The following is an 18,079-nucleotide window of genomic DNA, read 5'->3' as shown; positions in this document are numbered from 1 at the left end:
TGAATTTGGAAATGCAATATAGGAAAAACGTCTCATTAAATAAAAGGAATTACTACTTACTGGTTCTCCAGGCTTCCCGTTTTCTCCAGCTGGTCCTGGTCCACCAGGCAATCCCTATGTGAAGGAACAGTACTATCCATGTTACATAGATAAGTTATGCATTTTCCATCTTGTAATTTTTTTTTTGACCCAAAGATGTGTACTCAAATCATTCCAATCCTTTACAAAGGCAGAGATGCCAGTTTGATAGCTGAGGGTTTTATGTTGCACAAGCTAAATTAACCACCCAGCCTGCAATTATGATATACGAAGTAATAACTTTTGTCAAGTGGATGATCTGTCTTACTTCAAAATATGATGACATGCACTGCAATGTAAATGTTAAGATGCCTTTGTTATCTTTTTATTTCTGTGTGTTTTAATCTATTGAAAGGAATCAGAAAGAAATAAACACACAGCACCTGGAGACCGGGTGGGCCTGCTGGTCCTGGTTCTCCTCTGTCCCCAGAAGCACCCTAGAATCAAACAAATGAGAAAAAAAAAGCCATGAACATGTCTGCCAACATTTCAACACCACCTCTAATCTATGCCTTCATTTCATGATCTGATGATGACTTTGCATAATCCCAAAGACTAATGGACCTTGGTGTTCTGGTATTTGCTCTTCCCGCTCCAACTGTTAGATGTGATTCCCCAGACACATTTTTACTTGGTAATAGTTGATATACACATTAAAGGGAGATGTGCTTCAGTTTGAAAAGGTGGTAGATCTCTGAGAGCTCTTAAATTGGCTTTTCATTCCAATCTGTGCCAGGTGTACCTGACTCAAGTTTATCCTACTGAAGTTTTGAGTATTAATTCATTAAAATAATGGCAAATAAGAGTTCTTCTATTTGTCTTCATAAAATGAGATTTCTATATATCATTAAAAATATTTTCATTCTCCTAAAGTCACAGTGTCAACCTGTAGATGCCAAACCCCCTTGGCAATAATTGATCGTCGTCTCATACAGAGCCACCACACTTACAGTAGGTCCTGGAGGACCTGGGAGGCCAACATCACCATTCTTCCCAGCAGGACCCTGTACAAAGACAAAATTAGGCCATGGTTAGGGGTTGATACCATTTTTATAAGACTCATCAAATTATTATTCATATTATGCTGTTATTAAATTGTCATATGATGTAATTATTAAATTATCATATCATTAAACAAAATGTTGACAAAACTTACAGGTGTTCCAGGTGGTCCACCAGGGCCTCTTTCTCCATTCTTACCCGGTGCACCCTTACAAAAGAGAGAGATAACATTTGAAATACTTGTTCTGGTCTGTAGACAACAACCTGAAGCCACAGCATGAGATAGCCCCAGTATGGAGCAATTTATTTTAACATTTGACTGATCAAGCATCAGAACAGAAGTGGAGAAATCCCACTCACCTCATTGCCCTTAGGACCTGGGAAACCCATTACACCTGGTTGGCCACGTGGGCCTGGAGGGCCAGGGGGACCAGCACGTCCAGATTCACCCTGACTGCCCTGAGACAAGGAGAAAAGAAAGGCAGTCATGGCATCTCTCAGGTGAAATAAAGGAATAACCATCAAAGGGAGAGTGAGGGTGAGACACTGTGGTTCAAAACTTAAATATGTTTTGCATTTCAACTCATCTCCTGTATACTCCATATTTTAACAGTACTAAATGACAGGATTTACAGACCGTTATTACAATGATACAGATAAAGGGCTCTGGTAGTTAAAACAAACAAAAAAGGAGACAATTAATCTGACTGTGATAACAACCTGTCATGTAGATACTGTGGGATGAGGGTAAGGTCAAGTAGGAGGACTAGCATAAAATATTTGCACAGTGTACATACGGGAGGGCCAGGTTTCCCATCACTTCCGGGGCTTCCTGGAATTCCAGGCAAACCCTGCAATTGAAGAAAAAAAAGTGTTACACTTTGGTTTAAAATGCAGAGTATGTTTCAATGCATAAACATATAGAAACTACTTGTTTGGTTTAATCTTCTTTAATAAAGATTAAAAGTCCTCCCATTTCTCCCATCCCATGAAGGGGAAAAATGGAGAAGGCTAAAATATTTTTTCATTACGGGTTTATTGCTTTTCCTGAGGGACACTGGATATAAACAAGACATGGCACGTTAATCAGCAAGCACAAAAATTGTATTCTTTCATTATTTGGGAAGAAAACTAATTTCAGATGGTAAAAAAATCAAGGAATGAAATGATTCTGACTATGTACCTCTACCTAAAAGCAGCACAATTTATAACACTTTTTTATTAACTTATTTTTCTACATATTATTTTTGCTGCATTTTAAATAATTCATTTTCACTTCCAATAAAATCTTGTTTGGCTCCCAGCAGCCTGCAGTTGGGCTTTTGAACTTCAATATATTTGTTGTCAGCAGTTGTTAATTTTTGGCGTAGTTCACAGAACGCTGTTCCATTGTTCTGTGAACACTTACATATTTTTACATCCTGTGAGTATCACCTGTGAGGCCACCTCCAAAAATCTTTGAAAGCCTGACCAGCAGCTTATTTGCTTTAATTGCAAACAAGCAGCAAATGTAAGATTTGGCTATATTGAAATATATAAACGGATATATAATTTAACTGTTTAAACATTAAGGTCTATTTAAATAATAATTTAAATATAAATGTATTTAAATAAAAATGCCGTTATCAGCTCCAACGAGTCATCCTTAATAGAGGTTCTCTCTCTTTCTTGGAGATGTCTTGTCTTACTCTCATTCCTGGAAGACCTGGGCCTCCGTCTTGTCCGCGCTCCCCTGCAGGTCCGCTGGGGCCAGGGGGACCTGGGCTCCCACGCTCCCCTGCGGGACCCTAAAAAAGAGATGTGGGAAGTCACAGCAAGGAAACCAGCACCCTGTTGAATCCGAAATTCTCCGTTCAAAATCACACGGATTCTCTGAAAGCTTGGAGGTTTTTTTTTTTTTTAGGGGAAGATTTATACCTTTTCACCTGGGAGTCCATTGCTACCGGGCAAGCCGCGGAATCCAGGGGAGCCCTACCAAATAAAAGAACAGACTGTGGATCACAGGCAACGTGGCACAAGTAATGGGCAAATGGGTCTTTCTTCTAAACTATTTACCATTAGACACATTGTTATGAAAATTAATGAAAAGAAAAAGCTGTAAGTGGCATTTTACTGCAGTAAGAGGGATTACAGATTATTTTCTCTTTGGTTATAACCCTCCTGTTGAAATTATAATCCACCCATTATTATTTTAACTGGCTCTGCATCATTATTTATGAGTTTTCTAAAGTAATAAAAAAAATAAATGTCATATGCAGTATCGAACAATTATACATTATATCCTCTAATTCAATACTGAGAAGAGCTCTGGTTTGTTGTTTTAATATTTGCACTCACTACTATCTTCATTGCTTACAAAAATTTTCAATTGTAAAATTTAATTTGTACCCCATTTATGTATTTAGTATGATTAATTTGTTCGCTGTGCATCTTTGGTTTCCTCATAGCTTCAAGGAAATATTGCAATCAATTATTAAGTTAAGAGTTATAAATAGATTAGCACAACTTTGCTGATGATTCAGATGGGAACAGAAATCTAAAATCTGTAATGATGTTGTTATTTATTTTGTTAAATAAATAAATTCGGGAATTCCTTTGTGAGAGTGTCTTCAGAACACTAGTGAATCTACTAGCTAAAAAGATTGTTTGCAGTAAAGATATTATAACATAGAAGACATCCTGTCAATATTGCTGCTATAGACATTTAAGATGTATTGACAATAGAGATGTTGACATAAAGACATATCTTGAAGGTGGAAGAATTTGCATTAATTTCACTTTCCAGATCTGAAATTTTTGTAATTGTTTATTTTTGTTAACTGAGAAGTAATTTTGAAATTTGTTTTATTTATACCCCCTTGTAGTTCTCAGAGTTTATGGTGCTTTTCAGCACAAATCTTTTGATACAACTTCCAGATATATAAGATCACTGCTTCTTCAACATCGAAACCTGAAAGACATTCATTTATTTCAGGCTGAGATAGATCCAAGTGCTGCAATTCAGAGGAGAAGCTGGATAACAATTCTGCCCAGTTTCATAACCCAGTTTTGCGTCTGGAATTTGCCAAGAAGAGACAAGGAGCCAAATTTTCTTCCGGAAGTATTTTGAACACCCGAATTTGCTGCCTCTGCCTTAACTCGAAAGGTACTTCACGTGCAGATGACCTGCAGCACCTTACCCTTTCTCCAGGGGTGCCGGGTACACCGTTCTGCCCGGGCTCACCGTTTGCCCCTCTTTGTCCTGCCTCACCGGGTGGTCCAGGAGCTCCTGGGGTGCCATTCTCACCCTGGCAACGACAAAACCCAAGCCCACCAGTGAAGGCAGAAGTCTCCAAAAAACCCTAAAAGTGGTTTTTTTGTATGGGGAGTGATTCAGAGTTCAGACTTCCTTGAAGAAGTCCCTGAACGCATTTTAAAATTGCTTACACGCTCGCCTTTTGGGCCTGGATCTCCTTTTGCACCATCCTTACCAGGGTCTCCCTAAACAAGAGAAAATCCTGTTAAAAGCTGGGTAGCAACAGGGTAAAATACTAAGAAGTAAATGTGATATCTTTCAAATTATGGACTCATATTTATTATTTATCAATCCGCACAGAAATTAGCATTCACTGGCTCAACCTGGGTGTGGAAGACACAGGGCTCCTTAAAAGCCCAGTGAAGAAAGAAGTGATACAATATTAAACACCACTGAGTAAAATTTTGTGTCTGTTTCTGAGCTATTCCAGACATGGAGTCTTTTGCTCAAAGTCCTTGAGTATTTTCTCCGACAAAGAACTGTGTGTGGTGTAAGGCTGTCAGAAAAGAGTCTTGCTGGGGTAAATGGCAGTGTAAGAGTAGGTACAACTCACTAGATGTAGTGGACTGTGGACTCAGCCCTTGGGAATTTAAACAGGTGAAATTAGGATTTTAAAACAACAGATTTAGTCCAAGGTAGACATTTGTAGTGAGTTTCTGAACTGATAGATAATTTAGGAAAAGAAATAAGTATTACTATCCTGTTTATGTGTTTTTTGTGTATAGCAATACCTAAATGTGTGAAATATTGTATATTTATAAAAAGTATTGCCTATTTTCATTATAAAATAATTTATTAGACCATCTCAAGTGAATAGAAGTTTAATCATAGAATCATGGAATCAGATGGGTTGGAAGGGACCTCTGAGATCATCAAGTCCAACCCTTGATCCAACCCCGCTGTGGTTCCCAGCCCATGGCACTGATGCCACATCCAGTCTTATCTTGAAAACCTCCAGGGATGGAGAATCCAGCACTTCCCTGGGCAGCCCATTCCAATGGCTGATTACCCTTTCTGTAAAGAATTTCTTCCTAAAGTTTGGTTTTGTTTTTTAATGGTATCAGAGATACTTCCACCATATTTGCTTGTACCACCAGTGTAATGAATATTAGTTACTCACCGGACTGCCTTTTGCTCCAGGGTTTCCACTTGTACCTGGTGGACCAGGAAGACCACGGCCTCCTGGCAGACCAGGAGCACCAGGAATACCAGAAGGTCCCTACAGAGAGTGAACAGCAAACCGGGATGAAGAGACCGTGGCAATATTGGACTCTATCCAGTCCAAATGGTGACCCTCACCAACCCAGCGCAGCAAAAGGCAGTGATATGAGCAGTACCCACCATTTCACCCTTGCCTCCGGGGCTTCCAGCCCTTCCAGGAGGGCCCTGAAAAAAGAAATGTATTAATAAGCAATGCTGCTCCCCTAGGACTGAGCCAAAGGACATGCAGGGCTTTGTGAAGAGCAGGTGACAACAACCCCTCTCAGGTCCCATGTGGTATTTATGTACCTGAGGCCCAGGTGGCCCAGCATTACCCTGAGGACCAGGTTCTCCTCTCTCTCCAGGACTACCACTAGAACCAGCAGGACCAGGAGGACCAGCTTCACCCTATGGAAAAAAAAGCAAAATGAGAAAATGAATAATGCATTTTAACCTTGTCTCCTGGACAATCTGTATTGGCTTTATGGTGTCTTCCTCTAACTGTGGCATCTCTGACCCGGAAAGAAGATTGCCAGAGTCACCTCCTGAGTGCAAGAGACAAATTAGACAGTGCCCCCAGTGCTGAGGCACATGGTACCCAGGTGCTCCAGCCAGTAAATGCTGCACAGTTCCTGAAGTTGTGGGAAGTTCCCTTCAGTCCCTGTCTTAACACAGCACAGAACACAGGGCCCACTGCTTAAAGGTGTTTTGGAGTGAGCATTCATGAAGATGATGGGCATAGGGTTTGTTTCATGCTACATATGAAAGAACATCAGTTCTAGGCTTGCAAACAGTGTAATAGCAGCCAGAAAAATGAGGGCTCATAAAATAATTATGTACAGTGACATAAGGTGTATAATTATAGAAAGGACCAAATCCCATGTAATTATGCATCTTTAGCTGAATACCTTAAAACCTGGAGAGCCTGGAAATCCTGCAGTTCCAGGGGGACCTGGGGGACCCTTAAAAGTGAAAGAAATACTATTAATGCAAAAGGTAAAAGCCATATGGAATTAATCTTAAGTTAAAAAAGAAATATCTGATTATGGGATTTTCCTCTGAGTAAGGAAACACCTGGCAAAATAGAAAATACAAATCATTCTGTAAAAGATGAAGTTTGACTAGTCCTAAAGTATCACACCTACACCTTGGTTACTCTGACATTTACATGTTCAGCTAAATTTCTGTGTTTTAGATTTAAAAACCATGAAATCTATCATTGCAGAGATTAAGTTATAAAAATGTTCAAAATCTGTTCTAATTATAAAAAAGGTGTAGGAAGGGGAAAAAAGGCAATATAGCTGTCACATTTAGAAGTGGACATGCTCAGGTTTCTAGGCAGATGATGAAGAAAAAATTTTTTCCCACCTTGGACAGCTAATATAAATGTATTTGATAAGACTATTCACAACTGCATAGAGGAAAGCAATTTTATCTATCTGTATGTTCTCTGAGAATAATCTGGTTTGGGATTTTTGCATTTTCCTGATTTGCAGTGTTAAAACTCTCCTATTGCACTCTAAGTGCTTCAAGGATCTTAACCAACACAGTTATGAAATATAATTAAATAAAATGGTCATTAAAGCAGTGCACTGCAGAACACCAGCTAGAAGTAACCAGAATAAAGCAACACAAATACTTAAAGTCAAACATCCGTGAGTTGTCTTACAGGTGGGCCCGCTGCTCCTGGAGATCCATCTTTGCCGTGGGCACCCTACAGAAAGAAGAGAGGTGTTGAGTACAGAGCACAGAACCCACATGCTTTTATGTCCCTGACTCAGAGACCATGTTCTTGTGTCTGTACATTCCCAGCTAGTTGATCAAGACCTGAGGATTCTTCAGACTGAGAAATCGCAAAATAATAATTAAATAAATACTTTGTGAAGGAATGCCCAACGCTTCATATGACTTGTACTGTAACGATGGGACAGCAAGATGCAAAAATATATTCTTACTACATTTCTTAAGGAAATGCTGGCATCATCTCTGTGAATAAATAAGATTGCAATACATGTGTATTTCAAAGTAACAGTCCTAATTCACATAAAAGACTAAAATTTCACTCCAAAAACCTAATAAACAGTGGTATGATTTAAATCCTGTTGCCTGTCTTCCAGACATATTAGACCAGGTCCTCTACTCAGGTTATGTAGTGTTTGTACAAACAAGTTGCTGGTTATTATATGTTAACTATCCTTTGTTGATTGTATTGAATGCTATGAATTCCTTCAGAGCAAGTGATGTACTTCCTAATCCCAATCAAAGAGGAATTTTGTCTTTTTCCCACAGGTTACTTCTGAGATTTCATTTTTTCCTCTCTCTGCCTTCTCGTGCTGCCCTTTGCTTCCACTCCTCCTCCCTATAGCTCTTGGCTGAACCTGAGCATATGCTGAAATATAGAACTCTCCCTCAACGTGTACTCAATTAATTTTAAAAAAGGAAACACAAAATAAGATGGTGAACAGGTTGTGAGTTAGAATCATTACATTTTTAGTTGGGGACCAGAAAGCTTTCCTGTATGATTTTACAGATGCCATATAGTTTTTTAGCTCTTTGCATTACAACTCTTTTAAGGAAAGCTATGAAAAAGGAAAGCTATTCTCAACATATTGAATCCAAATATGCTGCCTCTGAGTGAGAACAACAGCTGCAATTACTCACAGGGCCACCAGGATTCCCAGGTCTTCCTCTTTCACCAGCTGGACCTCTTGGTCCCTAGAAAACATACGAAAACAAGTCAGTTAAATGGCTTCCAAATTAATATGGCTGAGCAAAGAGACATGGCTCTTATTTGCATATCTCGCTATTGTTCAATGCATGTGGTGGGGTAATTAAAGTTAAGAGAATGATGAGTAACTCGGGTAACACGGAAACACTACAGGATGCACATACTTACTGGCTGGCCTGGTGCTCCATTTACTCCAGGAAGACCAGTTTCACCCTGTTATGGAAAGAAAACACCAATGACAGAATGAACTTTGGTGAGAACACTTTTTGGTTTATTCCAGAGGAAGAGACACAAAATAAGACATGCCAATCTGTTGCCCCTTTCTGCATCAAGCTGAGTGTCCTCAGCAGGAACTGAGGTCTGAAAGGTCTGAGAAGTCTAAACAAGTGCCAAAACGAAATATTAAACAGGAAAAAAAAAATCAGGAAGACTCAGTCCTTTAAGTATTATGCAACAAAGTTAGATGATCCAGCCATGTCCTTCACTTTGTAATCTCATGTTTATTATGACTAGACAACTGGGACATGATGTGGTTCAGGAAGTCTAACTCATTTGGAATGATTCTTATTCTTTTCATAGAGAAATTAAATGAGTTTCTTTAATGTTAACTGGATTTTTATAACTGTCTGAGAGGCAAAGCACAACTGTACAACGAATGATGGAGGTAATTAATCTACCTACTACAAAGATGACCCTCTAGTTTTTTACCTTTGGACCAGGAGCACCACTGTCACCTTTGGCACCATCTTTTCCATCAAAACCCTGTGGGAAAGTAAAACCATATCTGTGAATAGTATTCCTGCTGCATTCTGTAAAGCTTGGTTCCTCTTGGCAAAATATTAAGCCCCCAAAAGAGGCATATTTTGGATAATGAATGCTAACAGCTGTTGGAACACTTTTTGGCATTTGGGATGAAGCTCTACAGTTGAGATAACTAGACAAAATTTAAGTATTTGTTACAGAAGGTCAGATCACATTGTTAAGAAATTTACCTTTAATTCTAGGATTCAATCTCTTTGAACTGATGACTGAAAGAGCACAACCATGCAACGCCATAATTCAAGTGGTTTACTTACTCGTTGACCTTTCAGCCCAGGCATCCCAGGCATCCCAGGGATTCCCTTGTGACCCTAAACACATAAATACAGAAGTGTAATAAATCATGTATTTACTGTATTAAGGGCACAAACCAATGTTCACTGTGAGTCATGTTCACTTGGGAAAAAAACCCCTTTTGATTAGAAAACTGTTGTTAGCGGGGGCTTTTCCATACCGGTAATCCAGGGAATCCACGGTCTCCATTTCTGCCTGGTCTTCCTGGTTCTCCCTATTGAAAGAAAGTAAATTTTTTCTTTTTTTGGTGCTTACTATTGTTTTAGTTACTGGCAAAGCAGCAGTTCTAGAAGATCAAGGTGAGTCAGAATAAGCAGGTGAAGCTTCTACCAAAGACAGTGGGAAAAATCATAGCAGGGTGACAGTTCACTGCTTTCTGAAAAACAAGTGCCAGGATTTAAAAACTCAATTTTAAACAAGATTTCTGTTAATATATAAGTTATTCCAAGACAAACTTTAGAAGAAATGATCCCAGAAAACTTATTTTTCATGTGAAGCACTCAAAGTGGACAAAATATTTATCTTTTTTGTCTTGTCTGGTACTACGCCTATTCAGGCCTGCCAGGTGTGATATAAAACATGTTGTTAATGGCTAGAGCTCTCAAAGGAAGATTTAAGGCGAGCAGGAAACTACCACTACTGTCTGATTTTTTTTATAACTGCTAATTTATTTTGCACCAGATCAAAGTGTTTTTTATGCTCATGTTTTCTCTCTCTTTTTTTAATTATATCAATCAAATTGCCTACTAAAACCAAAACATTTTTTAATGGATAGTTAGACTTAATGTAAGGCAAATCCAGTGTCTTACAGTCATGTTGTCAAATGCAGAAATAATGAGATGTTAAAAATTCTGAAATGCAATGTGCTTTGCTGTCTTACCATTTAATTAACATTTTTTCCTTCCCATTTATTAATAAATGGGTGAATAATAGTGAACTTACATCTTTCCCAGGTGGACCAACTGGGCCTATCATTCCAACGGGGCCTGGAGGACCCTGTAACAGAATAAAAAATACTAAGTCTTTTTCAAAGCAAAAATGCATTAGGCATCATAAAGTACTTGTATATTTGAAATGCATTATAGTAAACAGACAGGATGAACTGTAAAATTTCAATCCACTCCAGTGATGACACTGTTTCATGCTTGTAAGATCACACCTTTAGCATATAAGTGATACAAAATGTATACGTACAGGAGGGCCAGGTTGTCCTGGTTCTCCAGGGGAACCTTGGTATCCAGCAGAGCCCTATAATGCAGCAAAAAACCCAGTTAAGATGTGAGCAATTACATGCATCATTTCGTGGTGCTGTTACACTTTATAATCACACAATGGTAAGGAGAATTGTAGTCAGAATGGTCAACAAATGACCAAAAGTCAATTTAGCAGAACCAAGCAGAACCTGCCTCCGTGAAACCAGAAACAAAACTGCTCCTCTAACAGGAGATGGATGACAAAAAACCAGACCCTTTGTGTCTTCGCTGAATGTGTATCAGGGTTCCCACTCTCCTTTACCTCCTGTTCAGCTTTTTGTATTGGTAAACATTTGGGGTTGTTAACAGGATGACAGGCAGTGGCACATCTTAAAACTGCCTTGGCTGAGACCCCGCAGACTTGCAGAGAGCTCAGGGGTACACATGGACTTAAGCAAGCACAGTGTATTGCCCCCAGCTCTTGAGTCTTGGTGAGGCATAGAAGGTACAGCCCAATCAATAGAGGATGACATTTATCCATAAAATTCTTCAGCACAATATCTAGATTTACTGGTTGAAAAGATACTTAATATTTATGACAGAGAAAAGGAGAGGTTCCTATAAATGATATAAGGTGATTATGAAAAGATTAATTTTACTTACAGGGGGACCTGCATGACCAGGTGGGCCAGGGGGGCCACTGGGGCCAGGGGGTCCTGGAAAGCCACTCTATAGTGTAGATTAAAAGATAGTAGTTATATTAATGTATATAACTGTAAAGCTTAATGCAGTTGCAATAGTCATCAATACCTGTGAAATAAATTTTTACATGTTAGAACAGAGAAAAATTCACAGTGACCTTTGCCAGTCAAAAAGTGCAGTAGAAAAGAGGCAGCATTATATATACACATTGCTAAAGAAATACACTGTCTTGTAGCTACAGTCCCTTCAGAAAAGGCTTCACTGGGTTTCTCCTTGCAAGCTTAACTGACATACTCCACAAGCTATTTTCATAGTTGCAATTCTTGTTTTTTGAGTCATTGTGCCCCTCCTTGAGACACCTAGAAGGATGCTCACAGCTCAGCTTGTCAGCTGCCTGAAGGGCAACGGTAGATAACTGGAACCCCTAATTTGGTAAACAGAAAAATGAGCTTCTCTGCCATGTAACTGAGCTTTACTAGCCTAACACTACAGATTTCTCAGGACTCGAGGGTATACTGAATTAAGGCCATATTTTTGTTACTGCTAGTAAGGCAAGCATTTCCACCAGTGAAATCTTTTCTGAACTTTAACAGTACTGAGCCATAAGAAAGAAAGTTAGTCTGGACTAACTAAACCCTCAGTATTTCTACTTCCTGTAACAACAACCACAAAAGCATTTGATGCTGTAAAACATAAAACATTTGAAAGTTAGCACAGTGGTCTACTGCTGCTGTATTGGATTCTTCAAAAAAAGCTTTTGTCAAATTAAACTCTTAATTTGTTTCATAAAGCCAAAAGAGTTACATATGTGAATTATATGAGAATCACTGTGTGCTGCAGTACTGGCAATATATCCCGTAGTTTAATTATCCACATAATGTGTGTTTCATGGGATATCGTCATATTGTCAGAATAGGTCACTTGTTACGGGTGTTACATGAACCTAATTTTCATAATACAAGATCAACAGTGTTGCTATACTATCCTGGCATATGTGGTGTAGTATACTACTATACCACAAACATGCTATGTTAATATTGGTCCACAGATTGTCTTTTGTCCAAAAAAAAGTAAGTAATTGTAATATTTACTATTTTTTAGGACAAGAAATATACAATGAGTGGCAGGGCAGTCAGGGTCAGGGAAAATGGGGTGCCCTTCAATGTGTGAATATAACAAGCAGTCCCTCATTGTTAATTGTTACAATTCATTTGGTATAAGTAACTAGAGACTCAAGATGAATTAGAGCCATCAACTTATCAATAGCAACCAATCCATTAAGCTTATGGCTACAAACAAACAAGATATTGTTTTTTTCAAGCAACACACTGAGGAGATAAACTAATAGTTAGGGGTGACACGTGTCTGCTGACAGCGTCTCCAGGCAGTGAACAAATGACCATATGGAGGATGTGCACTGGTGGAAAGAGACACAGACAGCACGTGGAGCTTATATGAGAAAGTCATGAGAAACTGTGATGGAAAGCACAAAATCCATCTGCAAGCAGTGGAAAGCCATGGGAAGACAGCAATGGAGAGATGTGTGATAAAGGAAGTACCAGGCATGGTAACCACCCACAGACTATATTTATGCTATAGTTTTTTCATAAATCTTTCAAATTATTTCAGCTTGGATACTTATTCAAACTAAGTATTTAAGTTGAAAATTGATAAATTTATAAAATACTAAAGGATTTATCCTATGTAATGATAATTATAAACATTATTTATTCCTAATGATCTTAGTCACATCTGCCTTTAGCTGCTGTTATTTTGCAGTCACATGTGCCATGACGCAAAGCAAAAGACCATATGACCTGAAAGCATACAGACAATCCTGAAGACATTCTAGGGTGACCAATACAGTAGTTTGATGGAGGTTTTTTTAGTCAAGTCCAGGGATCGGAGCACAAGAAATCACTGATCACTTCCAGGAAAAATACCAATATAGAGAGGAGTAGCCATGGTTGTTAACTGAGTGTCTTGGTTACCCTACCTGCTTCAGCACATCCTCTATTAAGACAATAGGTAGTAAAATGCAGATGATTATGATAAGCTGTGGACAAAACAGTGAGGAGCTGAATATGAATGAATGAATAGATAAATACAAAACCAGATGGTTGAAGAAGACCAGTGCGTGGGTGATCACATTAGCAAATGGAGGAAGCAGAAATAAAGAGATTAAAATAAAGGTGAGAAAATAATGAACTATATTTCAGGAAAACCAGCTGTCGTGATTAGTAAACTTTACTTCGCAAGATGAACCCTGAGAAATAACACATTTGCTTGGAAGTGCCTTGATATGTTACAACATGTGATACCCAAACCTTGTTATGCAGAATTGGACAGAAAATAATGATTATGCTTAATGAAACAGCAGCCAATTTCAAATAATAACAATTCACAACATCCTCTATATAGCAGATTGCCTGAATCAGGAACACTTCATGGTGAATATCTCTAAAGTCCAGTGCCTAAAAGGAAAATCATAAGGTGCAACATTCAGATTAATTTTATATGGGAAGTATAGCTCAGGCACAACTCTTTCAGGCAATCCATGATTTTTGTCACTCAAAAAACCTGTGAAAAGCTTGTGCAGATACAGCATCCTTAGTACACAGTCTGAATAGCTGTGGGTAAAATAATGGCTATTGTAAAAAGAAAAAGTGAAAAGATTTTGACTTCTGGGATGAAAAAAAAAGGTTTGTAAGAGGGTTTATTCACTTTTTATCAGGCAAATTTGAATTGTGGAAAAGCAAGCAAGTATGGAGTATCATGCTGAGTAAAGACAGAATGTTGCTGAATGTGTAAAGGAAGATGGAGGGCACTGGAAAAGGTAGAAAGGTTGTGGAAGGAAGGGAAGCAATTAGTGGAAGAATATGAAGCAGATAAATGAGGAAGGTATGCAAGGGAGAAAGGATAAATGTTTAAATAGTATAATAAAGTGAACCAGAGACAGAGATTAGGAAAAAGAAGGTAAGAAATTGAAGAAAGAAAGTGAACAGGCAAAAAATGCAGGTGATCTAAAGCTACTTTCTAGAGTAATATTGCCGACCAAACTGCTGCCTTACATCACATTCAACTTGCAGGTAATAAACAAATGAGAACTTACATTATTAAATTAAAATCAGGATACATACACATCCAAGGCACAATCTACAAGCAGAAATTTTGTTCTTTTAAAAAAAGAAAGGAGAGAAAAAAGGCTATAGCATCTTACAATGGCCTGTGGGTACATGGGTACACCTGGACCACCAGCCTTCACGTCATAGGAGTCATACTGTGGAGAAAAACCCTGTAAAAGAAATAGAGAAGAACAGAAAGGAAAAAAAAAAAGAAAACAAGAAGAAAAATTGTGATTGCTACAAATAGAGTAAGTCTTATCTTACACTGGCATGGCAAATTTATGGAAATAACTCATTTGTATCTACTGAGTAATACTTGTTTGACATATAGCTGCCATATATTTACATCATCCAAAACAGAAGTACAGCCAATGTCTTCCTTCTGAGGTCATGGTAAAGTTAGCTCCCTAGGCTGGGTGTATCCGTTTTTCATCTTGACAGCTGGGCCTCAGCTGAACCAAAAAATTACCATTCTCTCTCCTTTTATTCTTGTTTTATTCCTTTCAAGCTTCTTCTCCCAGTCTCTTTTCTTTTGGACTTAGATGTCACTCAAGGAAGTTGATGAAATATTTTCTGTTGCACTAAAGAACGCAAATGTTTATCATTATTTTCCTGATTTCTTTTACCTGTGACTAATGAATGACTAATGAATGACTCATTTCATGTTAGCAGACTTAGTTAAATGATATGGCATTAACGCAGTAATGGCACGCAGGTGGCTGAGCATGAAGGGTTGAATATATGCAGTGTTCTGCCTGATATCCCAAACCAGTGTGGACCCAGCTCCTCCACTGGCCAGGTACAAGACTCCTGTGCTACTGATATCAACTCTCTTGTCAGGATTCAACAGCACATCTTTGGGTGGCTAATTCAGCCTTTTATCCTCTCCCGTGTCACCATCTGCCCACCCAAAGCCAGTAGCTCTCTTCTGTATTACTGTGGTGTCCATTGAGACTGGTTAACTGATCCACGGGGACCTCTCTCAAAAGCTCTGTCCTGCAGGGGCAATCCCTTTCAGAATTAAATAAAAACGACATCTTTCCTCAGTTTCTGGCTTACCTGGGAGTGAAAGTGTACATGCAAGTTATAATCAGTGGCCTATATTCAAAAGTGGCAATTGTTTCAACGTGCAGTTTTTAACATCCTGTAAATCCAGGCCCAGTCAATTGCATGGAAGACAATTCCATCTCTTAAAGCACTACAGAACAAATCCAACTGCACAGAAACTTTAGTGACAATATAGTTCTTTTGCTGAGCCTAGCCAGCTCTAATAAAGTTCTTTGGTAATCAGAAATGAATTCAAGATTCAGTGAGCCAGAAGTAAAGAGGGAGCACGACAAATAGGACTTGCATATGGCACTTCCTTGCAAGCAGAGGACCTGTGTTTCAGTCTAGTCTCATGGGAATGTTTCTTTATTAAACATGCATTTCATAAAATATAGGAAAGTATGAGAGTTCCCTAACCATTGAGTGGACATACTGCCTCCTACACGCTTTTTCTAGTTGGACTCTTTCTGAGTTACACAAGTGCTTCAACAGATCTGGCTCCAAAAGGTAAAAAAATAAGATAAGGCAGAGATTTAATTGCCCTTCAGGGAAATTTTATAGACAACTCCCCCAAAAAACAACAACAAAACTCCACCTACCACTCAGCTCTGTTTTTCAAAGGCATAAATGAGAGATGAAAGCAAAGCACCTGTGAAGGTGCAAGGGACAGGTGCCTGCAGTATTGCTCTGCATGTTTATGGACAGCAATGTAGAAGCTGAACATAACAATGACTTACACCTCCACTTATGCTGGGACATGACTGGCAGATCCCGGGAGCCCCGGGAGCTCCAGGACTCCCTGGCTGTCCTGGTGGACCAGGGGGACCATTTCTGCCTGGAATCCCAGGAGAACCCTGCAAAGACACAAACAGATACAGATGTTGTTACCTGCCTTCAACTGCAAGGGCATCGCAGGACAAATCTTTCCTTTTGTAACAGAGCCTGTGTGCCTGTGGTGGGAAAGCTCTGTTAGACACAAGACCACAACCAAACATTCAGGGAAGACATAGTACACCAGCTGCACACATGGAAACAATTCTTAGTTGCTGGAGCCTTATTGCAACTGGTATTTGATCAAACATGTTAGAAATATTAAGCAGTTCAATTCCTGAATCTAAAATTGATACTGCTAGTGTAGTCATAGATTTTTTTATTTTGCTGCTGGGAAGAAGTATAACAAAACATAACAAATGTGACATCATTTGGACCAATCTCTCTGTGTTCTTCCAGTTTAAATTTTTGAGAGCTTTGTTGAACTTAAAGGGATACTTAAAGGGATACATGTAGTACAGTCCTTCAGACAGTGCAGACACCAATAAAAGCTGGATATCTTAGCAGATTGGATAGGATATATAACACTAGAGGAACTGGGTCTGGTTTTGTTCATTTCCTTGCAGAGGGAAAAAAAAGGATGTACTCACAGGGTCTCCTTTGGGGCCTCGGGTAATTACTCCAGGAGTCTAGAAAATAAAAAAAGGAAAGTAATTAAATAAGATGATAAAAATAAAACAAAAAAATTGCACACATAAACAAGAGCAAAGCACATTTAAACATTTGAATATAGTTTTAGGACATGAATTCCATTTATTCTTTTACAGGATATTTAAAAGCTATGGGGTCTGTGGTCAGTCTGTCTGCATTTTTTTTTGGCTCATCATACACCTCCCCTTCAGCCAAAAAACCATGACCCTAATAAAGTCAATGGAGCTGTGCTGTTCAGTACAATGGAGACACAATCCACTGTGGAACTCTGTAAGGGACATTTTTCTTGTATCCTTCTCAGTCCAGCATGTTAAGTGTGTGTGTGTAGCTAATTTTGAATGCTCAGATCTACGGTTCCAATTTACTTATTTTTCAATGAGTAATTCAGTTACATGTTGCAATCTGAATTTTCAATTTACATACTCAGCTGCTGGTGGTAGCAAAGAATATTCAGATGAAACTATCTTGGATCTTTCAAGGTGGCATTTTCTCTCTGCACGATGCGAGGCCAACAGGACGGCTTTCAATGGGCTCATATATCAAAGAGTGAGGCTGGGGGAAGTATTCCACATGTCCCTCATTATTGGGAACCCCAGAACTGATAAAATGAATCTCCAGACACAATGAGAGAGGGAGTTGTGCTTAAATCTCCAGTGTGCTTGTATGTACCACTCATTTACACCTCTCAAACTGTTCACTGAGGCAGCTCAGGTAATCCTGGAAGGAATAGAGTTGAACTAGTGTGGTGCAAATAACACGAGGTGACATCTCATGTTCAGGCAGGTATACTCTAGAGCTGCAGAAATGCATCCTCTCTCTCTTCCATATACACATCTTTTTCACTCTCTTATCCTCTAGACAGGAATCTTCAATGTGTCTGTGGCAACCTCTGTGCTCTAACAGAATCTCATGGGTCTTAAACACGGTTGAAATGTTCAGATAACCTTTGAGCTCAGCACAGCTGGCTCACTCCCTGAAGTGGTCAGGCAGGGGACTTGGCTTGTACCAACATTCTTGATTTTCCTGAGGTTAAGTTGCTGCAACTGGCTTATATAATGTTGGTGCCTATAAACAAGATGATGATGAGTTAGGGATGTGCAGTTTGAACCACCTT

The 18,079-nt window shown here is 39.0% G+C and overlaps 1 protein-coding gene across 1 annotated transcript in view; it reads right to left on the bottom strand.

The window, feature by feature from the left end:
- Positions 1-18,079, bottom strand: part of COL3A1 (collagen type III alpha 1 chain) — a 50,572-nt gene that overhangs the window by 14,122 nt on the left and 18,371 nt on the right. The window contains exons 3-28 of the mRNA XM_017836870.1: positions 16,905-16,943; positions 16,221-16,337; positions 14,532-14,606; positions 11,273-11,338; positions 10,611-10,664; positions 10,359-10,412; positions 9,577-9,630; positions 9,380-9,433; positions 9,012-9,065; positions 8,472-8,516; positions 8,237-8,290; positions 7,245-7,289; positions 6,484-6,537; positions 5,885-5,983; positions 5,717-5,761; positions 5,496-5,594; positions 4,507-4,560; positions 4,260-4,367; positions 2,998-3,051; positions 2,769-2,867; positions 1,878-1,931; positions 1,441-1,539; positions 1,235-1,288; positions 1,029-1,082; positions 462-515; positions 61-114 (exon numbers count right to left, since the gene is read on the bottom strand). Coding sequence (XP_017692359.1) covers positions 61-114; positions 462-515; positions 1,029-1,082; positions 1,235-1,288; positions 1,441-1,539; positions 1,878-1,931; positions 2,769-2,867; positions 2,998-3,051; positions 4,260-4,367; positions 4,507-4,560; positions 5,496-5,594; positions 5,717-5,761; positions 5,885-5,983; positions 6,484-6,537; positions 7,245-7,289; positions 8,237-8,290; positions 8,472-8,516; positions 9,012-9,065; positions 9,380-9,433; positions 9,577-9,630; positions 10,359-10,412; positions 10,611-10,664; positions 11,273-11,338; positions 14,532-14,606; positions 16,221-16,337; positions 16,905-16,943 — 1,692 coding nt within the window. The remainder of the gene's footprint in view (positions 1-60; positions 115-461; positions 516-1,028; positions 1,083-1,234; positions 1,289-1,440; positions 1,540-1,877; positions 1,932-2,768; positions 2,868-2,997; positions 3,052-4,259; positions 4,368-4,506; positions 4,561-5,495; positions 5,595-5,716; positions 5,762-5,884; positions 5,984-6,483; positions 6,538-7,244; positions 7,290-8,236; positions 8,291-8,471; positions 8,517-9,011; positions 9,066-9,379; positions 9,434-9,576; positions 9,631-10,358; positions 10,413-10,610; positions 10,665-11,272; positions 11,339-14,531; positions 14,607-16,220; positions 16,338-16,904; positions 16,944-18,079) is intronic.

This window comes from Lepidothrix coronata, unplaced genomic scaffold (genome assembly GCF_001604755.1).
Source record: "Lepidothrix coronata isolate B3197 unplaced genomic scaffold, Lepidothrix_coronata-1.0 Scaffold286, whole genome shotgun sequence".
In the NCBI taxonomy this organism is placed as follows: Eukaryota; Metazoa; Chordata; class Aves; order Passeriformes; family Pipridae; genus Lepidothrix; species Lepidothrix coronata.
Note: the sequence above shows the minus strand (reverse complement) of the source record. Positions and strands in the feature narration are given on the sequence as shown.